Source organism: Barbatula barbatula, assembly GCF_947034865.1.
Source record: "Barbatula barbatula genome assembly, chromosome: 14".
Taxonomy (NCBI): Eukaryota; Metazoa; Chordata; class Actinopteri; order Cypriniformes; family Nemacheilidae; genus Barbatula; species Barbatula barbatula.
Window position 1 is genome coordinate 2,860,542 of NC_136777.1, and position 12,557 is coordinate 2,873,098.

General features: G+C 37.6%; 1 protein-coding gene across 1 annotated transcript in view; it reads right to left on the reverse strand.

Annotated features, from left to right (window-relative positions):
- Positions 1 to 12,557, reverse strand: part of LOC306903879 (cadherin-23-like) — a gene marked incomplete at both ends in the record, with an annotated part of 51,127 nt that overhangs the window by 8,753 nt on the left and 29,817 nt on the right. The window contains one exon of the mRNA XM_079473419.1: positions 3,700 to 3,812. Within this exon, the coding sequence (XP_079329545.1) occupies positions 3,700 to 3,812 (113 nt within the window). The remainder of the gene's footprint in view (positions 1 to 3,699; positions 3,813 to 12,557) is intronic.

The following is a 12,557-nucleotide window of genomic DNA, read 5'->3' on the forward strand; positions in this document are numbered from 1 at the left end:
AAGTGGGGGCACGAAGAGGCCAGCGGAGCACGGCAGACCCAGACAATAACATTTAGGATGAACAAGTCTTATCGACAGGAAACAATCGCTCACTTTCCTGCCTCTCTTGCTCTCTCTCTTCCTCTCTTTGTGAGTTGGAAACAGAAGGGAATAAAAAGGAATAATAGTGTTTTGTGAAGGAGGGATGTTGGATGAACAGAGGCGATGCTATGGCCAATCATATCTTTTAACACTCGCACGCCTGTCCCCGTCCTATAATGAATGCGCTGACCTGCAGCCCAACGTACTCCAGCTTATCCAAACTCTGTGAAGTTGAGAAATTAGTTTTATTACTTTCCACTCAAAATCAATATTGCCACCAATGAGAGAGAGAGAGTAAAGAATAGAGAAGACGGGGTAAAATAAAAAAGACTGGGGAGGGAGAAACAGATAATGAAAATCTATAACTTATGAATATTTTGGATGGTTTCTCGCTATTGCTTTGTTTTGAGTTTCAACTTTTGCAGCGAACATTGATTTCAATTTAGAAACTATTGCTGCGGTTTATAACCGTGAACAGAACAGAAGAATCCAAAACACATTTATGAAACTGTCAGGATGGGAATATATATAATATTACACACACACAGCGAACGTGGCTCCAATAATCAGTAAACATCTAAATGTAACTACTGTGCCGTACAGCGACCCAGAGGAACAATTAACTGTGAAAATAATCCGTGCGACAGATCTAACTTCAGACAGAAAACAGCACACGTGCTGTACACGCTTTCCACCATCGCGCCGAACCGTTCTAAGCACAGTCGGAAACGGTTACAGTTATGTTTCCGCGTAATCCTGGTTCGACACGGCACTGTTCTCAGCTCAGAATTTTCGGCACGGTGGTCTAACCGTCCTGAATTAAGCAACGAGAACGTTCAATGTCTGTCCATACTTCTTTTCATCTCCTTCCTTATGTACCCTCAAGAGAAGGCAAAGATGTGTGTGGTAGAAAGTGAATATTTCAGAAGCTCAGTGAGCTCTCCGAGATGGAGAAGCATTGCTTTTCATCACTCAGCTCTTGAGGGGCATTAAAACACACATACGCACACACTCCTCCGGCATTTGGCCCTGGAACTGTCAGCGGGGCACAGAGATAACAATGACATGACACACACACACACACAGTTTCTGTCACAGAATTAAAACTGCAAAACAACTAAGACTCAATACACACCGATAACTAACAAAACATTCATTAGCATTGTTATATTTAAGTAATGTTTAGATCATAAGGGTAGGTGTTTTCAACGTTATGCTTCAAGACTTTTATGTTGGATATCAAGTGGCGACTCGACACAGCAGCAAAACTGTCTGTTCAATCATTCTCCAATTGTGTTTTAAAATACCAACATTTTAATCCCATAAATATTCTAATTATTAAAATAACATATCATCGCTGTTGGACGAATACCTTGAGTCTTTAAAACGTATGAGAAATATAAAACACTGTAATTTAACTGTGTTGTTAAAGTTAACCAGCTTTCCTTAAAGGTCCAGTGTATGAAATTAAGTGCCATCTGATGGTGAGGTTGCGAATTGCAACTAACCGCTCACTCCTCCCATTCAAAGCACTACGGTGGCTGACACAGAACAAAGATGTCGTAACTTTTTTGCTTTTTTGGGTTGAAAGTGAAAGAAGACTTTGCATCCAACCAAACTCTAAGATATGTATTTGTGCCTGTCTGTGACATCACAGTTTCTTCAGACATTTCATTCTCACTTCCCACCCATTTTGCATTGTTAATTGAGTTCAAAATCTTATATTCATGTTTGATTGGACACAAATACACCGCGAAAGAATACACCGTACTGTACAGAGTACTATACAGGGTATGCCTCGTGTGGATTGTCCAGCTAATGAAACACTAAATACAATGTCGTTCCAAATTAGCCACGTCCCAAAAAACTCTATTCATTACGTTGAACCCGCATTTTTCACAGCCCTGCTATCAATCCTGTCAAATTGAATCCTGTATGTTGTAGTAAATGAATACTGAAAGCGCTGAAATGAATTCAATTCAGTGATAATTCCAGTTGCATTGATAAAGCTGTTCAAATCTAGAAGAATGAATGTGTGTATTAAAATCTCTTTGCCTATTCTGCATTATGTCCATGATTTAGTCTGGTGTATTTAGCATGTTTCTGAACGTTTAAAGGTGGATTTAAAGCTCTGGGGTCAGTACGATCTTCTCAGACACTGCTCCTGATGTGTTCAATGGGAGTAAATGGCTCGATAAATTACAGTGAAACTCTGCAAACATCTACTCTAGGATCAATAATACATTTGGCCCGACGCCGTACAGTAAAACACAGAGTTGAAGAAACACAACTCCTGCGCTGGAAACCTGCTGTGAGTCTACAAAGATTCTCTTTAACACAAGAAACCCTTTATTTGACTTATAATGTTTATCAAGTCGTTTGAAAAAGGGATTTAGGAAATAATTCCTCGCCCAAAAATCTCAATTCTGTGAACATTTATTTACCCTCATTGTGTATATCCTTTTCTTTTCTGTTTAAGATTTTATTTTTGAGAAATGCCCGTACAATTGAAGCCAATGGGGTCCAGTATTGTTTGGTTACAAAAGTTCTACAAATATCTTCTTTTGTGTTCTGTTAAAGAAAGAAAGTCATACAGGTTTGCAATGACAAGAGGGCAAGTTAATGATCAAATAATTTTGTAAACACTTTACATTAAGGTACCCTTTATAAAAGAGTTCATTAATGATTAATAAGTTTTTATATTTACAAATGCATTATAAAGCAGTTATAACTGTATGTATAAAAGGGGGATTTTAATGAAAAACCTGCCAAACAGTGAACATGTATAAGAAAAACAACAAAATAGATTGACAGCCTGTATTCCAAAGAACATCATGATAAAAATGAATCTGCTTTAGAGTCAAATAAATAATGAATAAATACATTAGTTAAAAACTTGCATTTTAATAAATAGCATACTATTTGGCTGGTTTTTCGATAGAATACATCTTTTCATTCATGTAGTTATAACTGCTTCATAATGCATTTGTAAATGACTTATTTATCATTAATAAACACATTTATAAATGCTTTATAAAGGGTACCTTAATGTAACGTGTTACCAGAATTTTCCTTTTTTGGTGAACTATCCCTTTAATAATGACACTTAATGATTGTCAAGTTCACTACTTTTTTTTACATTTGATGGTCACATAACAGCTAGCTGTTCATTCTGGAAAACTGAATGAATAAGAGAGACAAGTTTGAAATGCATTCTTCAAATATGTTGTATATTCATTGTACATTGAAATTAAATTGCATTGCTATCACTCTTACACCGTGTCCTAACCAAACGCGATGCGACTATGCTTTACTATTCAGCTGCAATGTGATTGGCTGTGTTTTGCGATTGATTGTCACTTCCAGCCCCTTTTTCGCATTCGGTTTGTTTCTGCCTATCGCAGGAATCTCATTGCATTGCGTTTGGTTAGGATGCGATGTAAACCGCTCATCCCATCTAATCGGTCTCAAAGCGGAAACATATTTGTTTTATGTGCCTTGGTGCAGTTGGTTCACAAGCCAAGCCGGAAATACGTCATTGTGTTGAAATGCAATTGATCAATCGCATTCCTTTCCAACACAAACATTACAGCATTTGCATCCGAATCTGAATCTCACCTTCACAGTGAGAGTGAATCCAGACGAGTAAAGAGGGTTTTCCCGGTCCAGCTGTCCGCTCACCGTCAGAGATCCGCTGATGTAGTCCAAGGCAAACATGCTGTTGGTGTTACCTGATGAACAGAAAGAAAAACAAGATGATTTAAAGTGCCTAAAGATTCAATATATGATTGACAGCCTCAGTCAAAAGATGCTTCTTTTTGCATTGAATAGTCCCATATTAAACCAAGAAGATCAAAAATTGACATTAATTGTAATTGTAAAATTCTACAATATCCGAGGCCCAACGTAGGTCCTTAGGGGCAATAAATGAGGTGACGGGTTACTGAACTCCCTGATCATCATTCTGCCATCGAGCGGCACATTTAACCCCACTCAGCTCCAATGGGGACTTCCCTTAACTTTACAATTGTGGATTTTAAAAGAAACTAATCTGTTTAGTCCTAGAAATGAAAGTGTATGCATTGAATCCTTTAAATGCATATATAGATAAAAGATAATATTTAACTCAACAAACAGAGACTTAAAAAATGATGTTTAAGTCATTAGTTGTCAAGTTTACCCTAATAAACAACAGAACTAGATATTATTTGTTGGCTGAACATAAATAGATGGGTTATTTAAAAATAAACAAATGTTTTTGTCTTTTAATCCAATTAATTTCATACAAACCATCATTCATTAAAAAAACTCTAGATACTAACAGTAACAACAATATTAAAGCATGCATTAACCCCGCAAGAACTAAATCTCTAATCTTTAAAAGAAAAACAAATAAGACACAGAATAGAACATGCTGCAATGCATTTTGGGAACTTTCAAACTCTTGCAATATTGTTTGTTCAGAATATACTGTTTTGTAGGTTGGGCAAACTTTATGACGCATGCCGACCAAAAACCTGACAAAATGGATAGGCTCATTTTGTTTGGTATATGCAAAACAATAAAAAATTATATGTTCAAGCTACTTATTTATCTTTGTAGAGAGAACATTTAGTAAGTTGGATTTTTTAAAGTGTATATGCCTTAAACTTTAAGCCTAACAGTTACTCTCTCACTCCCATTAACATCTCATTTGTGCTAATTATATCAGATTTATCTAAATAGCCTATTTTTCTCTTTCATCCGCGTCTTTTTTTCTCTCTATCCTTTTCTCGAAGCTGCTGTTTGTTGAATGCATGCAAATGATGTCCAGCGGATGGACAGCAGGGAGAGAACGATATAACACCTTCACCTCTTTTTCTACAACATCGTGTACTAAACCTTATTAGATTGCCATTGTTTCATCCTTTCCTTCCCCTTCATTTCTGTTTCATGACGCTCTCTTCCTCCACCTAATCATTCATTCGATTCTTCACCTCTAAATTCTCACATTCATCCCCATTCTCAAACTCCCGTTCTTCAATCAGGCCCATCTCATCTCGGGTGTTCACTATTGTTATGCTAAACCGGACGCAGTCACATCATCGCGGCATCTGTATTGGATTGAGACGGAGCTTGTTGCGCATGCATGAGCGACTCGGAGCCGCCCTGCAGAGATAATCGTGATTTCTACACTCGGAATGCAATCTGAACCACATGCGTAATGGAAATCAAACAATGGGAATACCCAGATTGATTGAGAGCGCTTGAACCGGGCGTACGCACGCATGTTTGAGACCATGACTATATTGACTCCTCTGGGCATCGGCAGCCAATTAGAAAACTCGCTTTAATTTACTTTCCCAAATGGCCAGCGAGAGACCAAACGGGCAGCGGCGAGTGGCGTCGACCCGATTTATTCATTAAAATTAGCATGTTTGGCTGTTCACTGGAGCGTGTTGCTTTAAAAATGATAATAATCCTGTTCCGGAAACGCAAATATATTTCTAAAGGTAGATGCGGAGTCATTTGGAGGGCGCTGTGAGGAGGCAATATTCATAGGCTTGGTATTACAAGAGTTGTGGGTTCAGAACATGGTGGTGGGTTGAGAATATGTGGACTCACAGACGAGTCAATGAAATGTCGAAGGGTCACACAGGTTAGCTTGCGTGACTACATTAACCGCAATAGTTTTCCAAATAAATGAAAGTTCTCAGTCATTATTTACTCACCTCAGTATAAGCAAACCCATGTGGGGTTATGCATGACTCATATGTATATATTATTATAAATGATATCATGAAATATATCATAAAACACAAAAGACAAAGAAATTCTTCTTTGCCATGGCAGGTTATACTTTATATATAGACAGGTTTAATAAATACATTAAATACGTTAAATACATATACAGCAACAGTTTTTTTCTCCTGCTTTTATCACATGTAATTTTTTTAATCTTTTTCAGATTTTATGGAAATTGGAATGTTATTTACAGTAGTAGAAGTATGATTAATAATAATAATAATAATGTATCACTTCTATATAAATCACTTTGATAGATACAAATAATAATAATAATAAAATGTTTAAAATAAATCAATAAAAGTATTATTATTATCATTATTATTGAGATGTTTTTATTGTTTTAGATCCTGTATAGATATCTTTGTATGTAAAGATCCTTAAATTGATAAATAAATCATACACAAATTAATAAAAACAATAATTAATAACAAATGCATAATTAAATTGTTATTCAATTAAATAACAGTAAATATAATTATAACAATAAACAAAAAAACACTGGTATGAGTATTGAACCAATTTTTAATGCCTCGACTATTTCTTTAACTAGAGGCCAGAGCAGGTTAAGTGTATGAAGAACTGTTGGAGTGGAGCTGGTACATTAGTGTCAGATAAACACTCTTAAGAAGAGCGAAGTGATGCTGCGTTCTGCCTGACAGAACAAAACTCTCCTCCATAGAGACTGACATCTCATCAACACACAAAGTGACAGCTGAGAGAACTCTCTCTGTTTGAGAAATCAAGCTCGGCCGAAGTTGATGGAGAGAATAAAGAGAAGAGTTTGAGCGAGTGGAGCTCTGTGGGGGACGAGATAGCTCAGCCACTTTAATCCACTGAAAGCCATCAGCTAAGAGAGTTCACCCACGACAGCTTAAGACGGACACACCGACGCACCAGAGGATGAGGAGGACAGCCACAGACACATTCATTACACGAGGGGAAACCCTTGCATATCATGCTGGAATGGAATTATAAGTCAATAGAGAAATCTATTTTTAAATTGATCCCAACTATGACACCGAATTAGATTAAATGTACATTGAAATAATCAAGACTGTCAACAGCAACCAAATGTTATAAATATACTACTGTATACCACGGCTCGAAAGTTCACTTACTCTCTATAAATATTTTACTCATTTTGTCAGAATGGAAAAATACGTGAACCTGCTTGTGAAAATCAGACTAAAGTCTGGTGCTATAACAAAGGGTGTCAGAGGTAAGGTGGTGTTCAATTGATGGGTGGGCCGGTGTAACCAGGAGTTTTTTTGGTTTTTAGCAGGGTTTTCACAGGCATGGTCATGTATAGAATGCCACGAATGCCACAGACTCTGGGAATTTAATTGAGAATAAAAACGTAAATATTATATTTTACCACCTTTAAAAAAGTCTCTCTATGTCTAAAATGTACGGAAGCCGCAAAGTGTCACATCGCTGCGACGGAAGAAAACACATGCAAATAGAAAAAACACAAGCAAATTCAGAAAGCATCGTGATTAGTTTGGCAACACATGCACTGAAAATACTCGCGACACAAATAAATACAGAAATGCGCTGCCAACGCTGTTTGTTTGTTTATGTGCGCACGCTTCTCTTAACTATACATGAGGAGAAATGCAGCGCTCTGTATTGTATGGTCTCTTTAGCGACGGAAGTCCGCCTTCCAATAAACCGTCAATCAATCATCAAGGATTTTTTTCTTTACAAAGTGATGTCACCAACTACTGGCGTGGCATGCGTAATACAGTGTTATGGTAATTTTTGCGGATCTGTGTAAACGCGGATTGTTATGATAACGTTGTCGTGTGTACGTGAAACTTTTCAAACACGCAAGAGAAAAACGTTTCCGTTTTTCATCGTGTAAACGTGGCCTAAATGTAATTTTGTTCATCATGTATAGGAATGTTTATAATGCAAACAACTTCTCAGGTCACGTCACAACAAAATCAGCATCTGGGATTAAGGTGTTATTTGTGTTACAATAAGATGTTATCTCCTCCAATAATACACCAAAACTAGACAAGCCGTGACTATCGTTTTTCTTTCCTCGTAACACATTCCACACACTTTAGAGCTTTGCTGAAGTAGGCTTCATCTGTCGACACCCTGCCTCCCAGACACCACTTGTTTACCTTCAGTATGTGAAGGAGCTGTAAAATCAATTAAAGTCACAGTCCGTCATCTCTACGTCTGAGCTTAGCTGGAGCACATGCTAAAGAAGAGGAACGAGACGATCACTGCCCTCAGCTTCTGTTCCCGTGCCGACTGCTATCTCCCGCTTTCAGACCGATTTACTACAAGAGCCGCGTCGCCAGCAAAGATCTTAGCCATACTAACAGAGCGACACAAATTAGCTCACGGTTACGGGTTAGCGAACCTGTGCGGCAGATAGACATGCTTTGTCGCATCTATCAAGTCAGTCAGGCAACAAATTAGTGGACAAGCTGTGAATTAGTGAATAATTTCATTAGGCTGTCAGCGAGCAGAGGAATTGGGGGCTGCTGGGAAGTAAGTCAGAGAGAGAAAATTTCAAAGTTGCGGCTTTAAAAATGGCCAATTTTAATATTATCTATCCGGTGACGTTACGTTTGATGTCAAGTATTTCATTTCTAATAAACGTAACGGCGCGTACAACTTTAATATCCTCGTCAAAATGACCTTTCGTTGAATCGTTGCATAGTCACAGTCATGAGAAGAACAAAATATGGTGAGAACAACATGAAATCTCCGATTAAAAACATAAAAGTTCATGTATTTACTGTCATTTTCATCTATGAAATTTGTATTATTTTTCTGATTTTATGAAGAAAAACCTTTTTCTGCGTTTGACACTTTCTCATCTTCAAAACACAAAAGAAGATATTTTGAGAAATGTAGGTTTCTGGTCTTTACAATGGAGGTCAATTAGGGCCAGCGTTGTTTGTTTCTTCAAAAAATCATCTATTGTGTTCTGCAGAAGAATTAAGTCTTTCAGGTTTGAAATGGCATCAAGGTGCATAAATGAAAGCTGAATTTTAATTTTGGAGTAAAATATCCCTTTTAATGCGTATATTACGTCAAACACCCCCAAATCCGGTTCCTCAATTCCCATGTTCACACTTACAGGTTCATGAAGCTCTCCTGCTGCAGGTCTGCTGTAACAGCGTCGCAGCTAAGCACGCTAGTGTGATAAACAGGGGCAGCGTGTGGGCATGTTGACAGAGGCCAGGGCACGGGAGATTAACCTCATGCCAGACCTGTCTGTAGTCACTGCGTGCTGGGTCTGTGCCAGTCCATTGTTGGCCAGAGAATGGGGTGACTGTGGGGCCACCGCAGGCGAGGGAGGAAGCACAGCCCTCTGGGTAATTATGGAGGATTGGGGCCAAAAGGTGGAGAGAGGAGGGGAGAGCTGTTGAGGGGACAAATTGAGTCCTGGCAGATGTGACTGTGTGTGTTTATATAGAGATGTGTCAGTCGTGCGCAGACACAAACACACAAACACACTCTCTAAGGTACTACATGTGACCCAGGCAAACACACGAGTAAATTGAATCAATTATTAGAATCTGTGTAACATCCTTTTTTTGCTCTAAGACACTGAGAGATACGTTTAAAGGCACAGTACACAAAGAAGTCATAAAACATCAGTCCTGGAATGACAAAATTATTTTGTTATAGAGAAAAAAGTTGTATATAAAGTTGTATCAAGGTCATGTTATTTACAATACATTATATATATTTTGCATATATAAATAATTTATAAATGTAAAAAAAAAGAAAAAATATATATATATATATATATATATTTATATAATTAAAATATATATATATTTTAACAGAACAATTGCACATTTGCAGTATATTTTGCATTTGTATCTGTGCTTTTACATACTGTAAATATATATGCATGTATATTTTGCAATTATAATATTTTATTTTGTAAATAATAAAACTTTTATATACGTATATATTTACTTTATTTTGCTACCTTTGTTCCTTGCTTTGAAAGCTTCTGTACAGTAACAAAGAAAATTATTTGTGTGCACAGGCATAAAGCAAAGTATATATTTGTTGGTTTTTGCATTCATTCATTTATTGGTTAATTGGTTAATTTGTTTGTTTGTTTGTTCGTTATATAGTCATGTATACAGAACAAGGTCAAAAATCCAACAAGCAAGGTGTGGAAATAGTCACAAAACTATAGGTGAATATCTAGGACAGCTGGTACAGAGTTGGCTCTCATCGTGTCCCTCCCACTGACTGCTCACGGCCCAATCAGAATAACAGAGAGTGCTGATTGACAGCTGCTGTGAGACTGGTCATCCATGAGGGCTCAAAGCAGCCATGATGGCTCTAAATTGCTTTGTGTGCTTCAGTGGCTTGACCAAACTGCCAATATACTGCGACAGCCGCGGACTACACGGACCACTGCGCCGTCACCTGTCACCCACACCTGTGGAGGACCAGACCTGACAATTCACACACATTTATGTCTGTTTCTACCGACCCTTAGATACAGACATATACTATACCAACAATGCATAACTACAGGAAGAAAACACATGTACGCACACAAATACTACATAGATGCACAAACAGCTTCTCAAGAGTGTGAACACGGTGACACTTTTAAAACATCGTGAGCATCCAGAAATATCAACGTCATGCTCAACCAACGATGTGAGGTTGAGGCAGAGCTACCTGTGTGTGCGCGCGAGTGTGCATGTTTCTATACATTGTAGGGTCAATTCTAAACCACTTACATTATGGTGACCACAGACCCGTTAATTGAATGATAAACATATGTGAAGTAGAGGGTGACACCGGAGTGGACTTTCAAACCAATCCCGTCCCACTTCCCAGAAAAAATTACTCCGTCTCTCTTTTGGGGGGCTGAAATAGGGACAGTTTATTCTCGGATGGAGGAGGCGCCATTTCAGCCATTTGGACATATTTTAAGGTAAGCGATGATGCTAAAAGTAGAGCAGACTGCAAACTATTCTATGACAAATTACAACTACATTAAACAATGTTATGAGATTAAATATTTTTACAAATAAGAAATGTTTAAACATGAAAGAATGAACGAGTCATTAATAAGTCCTCGTATCGGTACTCGGTATCGCAAGTACCCAAATGTAAGTACTTGTACTTGGTCTGAAAAAATGTGGTATCAGTGCATCCCTATGAACATCAAACAGTCACTGGTGAACAGAGGTCATATACAGTATGCAGAAGATACTGGAAAAGCAAATATTGTTTAGGACCTAGAGGATTTTTCTGGAGACCAATGGACAGTTGAATGACTCAGAAGAAACAGGAAACCCTATCAGAAAACAAAATCAGGTGTATGCAAACCCTTAAACAGGGATATTTTTGTAAAGTCAAATATTATTCTGTACTCTGGAGTTGACGTAAACATCTTATATGTGAAAAAACTTGCTCAGGTGATTTACTTTTCAAACTCAAATTGAAATGTTTTATACTTTCCAGAATATGCAAGGTGTGTGTAAACTTTTGACCACACTGTTAATTGTAATATTACATTTTAGAAAGAACTAGTCTTTGATAAACAAAAGTTAGTGGTGAATGACAAAATGACAAACTTAAGTTTTGATAATTCTATAATGGGGTCTATATTAAAATAATATATTAAAACGAATTATTATGACTTAATTATTTCCTGCTAAATTACTTTGAAAGCGCCACTGCTGTTTCAACAAGCAAGGAATAAAGCCTACCAAGTAAAAACCAAACCAAACAACAATGATTTGAAATTCATCTTCCTTCTGATGCCGTAACTAACACTGAAATTAAAACGCTTTAAACATTCACGTTGTTTTTGTGCATGTGAGAGCGAAGCTGCCATCTCCCTGGTCAACAATAAACCATTATTACAATTCTGCTCACCTCTCTCTCAATACAAAAAAACATGGAAAGAGATTCAGGGAGTGGGATTCAAACATGTGTAGCCATTATGAGAAAAGACGAGTGCATAATCTGATGTGTGTGATCGGGTGTGTGATGAAACAAACGACACACACAGACACTCTTTCTAAGTTTATCCACCGTGAACCAACGTGCAACTCTTTCACAACGTCACGTACAAAAGCAGCAGAAATCTGTGATGTTGTGGGACGTAATTTGAGGGTTTGGCATCCGTTCCGAGATTAGATGATTAAATGGTTGTGATTCCTGCGGGCTAATGTGTTAAGAGAGCGTCTATTTAATGAGAATAATTTCAGAGCATTAGGAAAGATATCATAACCTCCAGTCTCCAGTGACATTCGGAAAAATCTGGCCCATGGAACAATGATGAAACAAATGAGCTGATAACGCACAGGCACAATACCAACAAATATATTCACACACATTTACACATGGCACACGTTCATATTCATTCTTTTGTTATGAGGTGATAGTGGTCGACCACACTGCCAGTACTACACGACACAATGTTGAATCTATACGTTTTCTTTCAAAAGAACAAATACATGTTAACAATAGCCTTGATTTAACAAACACAATGAATATAAAGGGTCAAACTTTCAGCGTCAGGCAACATCAACTACAAACAAATGATCAGCCTGAAGAGCGTATAGGGCGACATCAGAATTTATTCATTTACTTTTTTGTAACAGCAGAAGAACAACATGAAGCTCGCTTCACCCGTCCTTCAGAAAGAAACATAAACGTGCAGGTTACGAGAA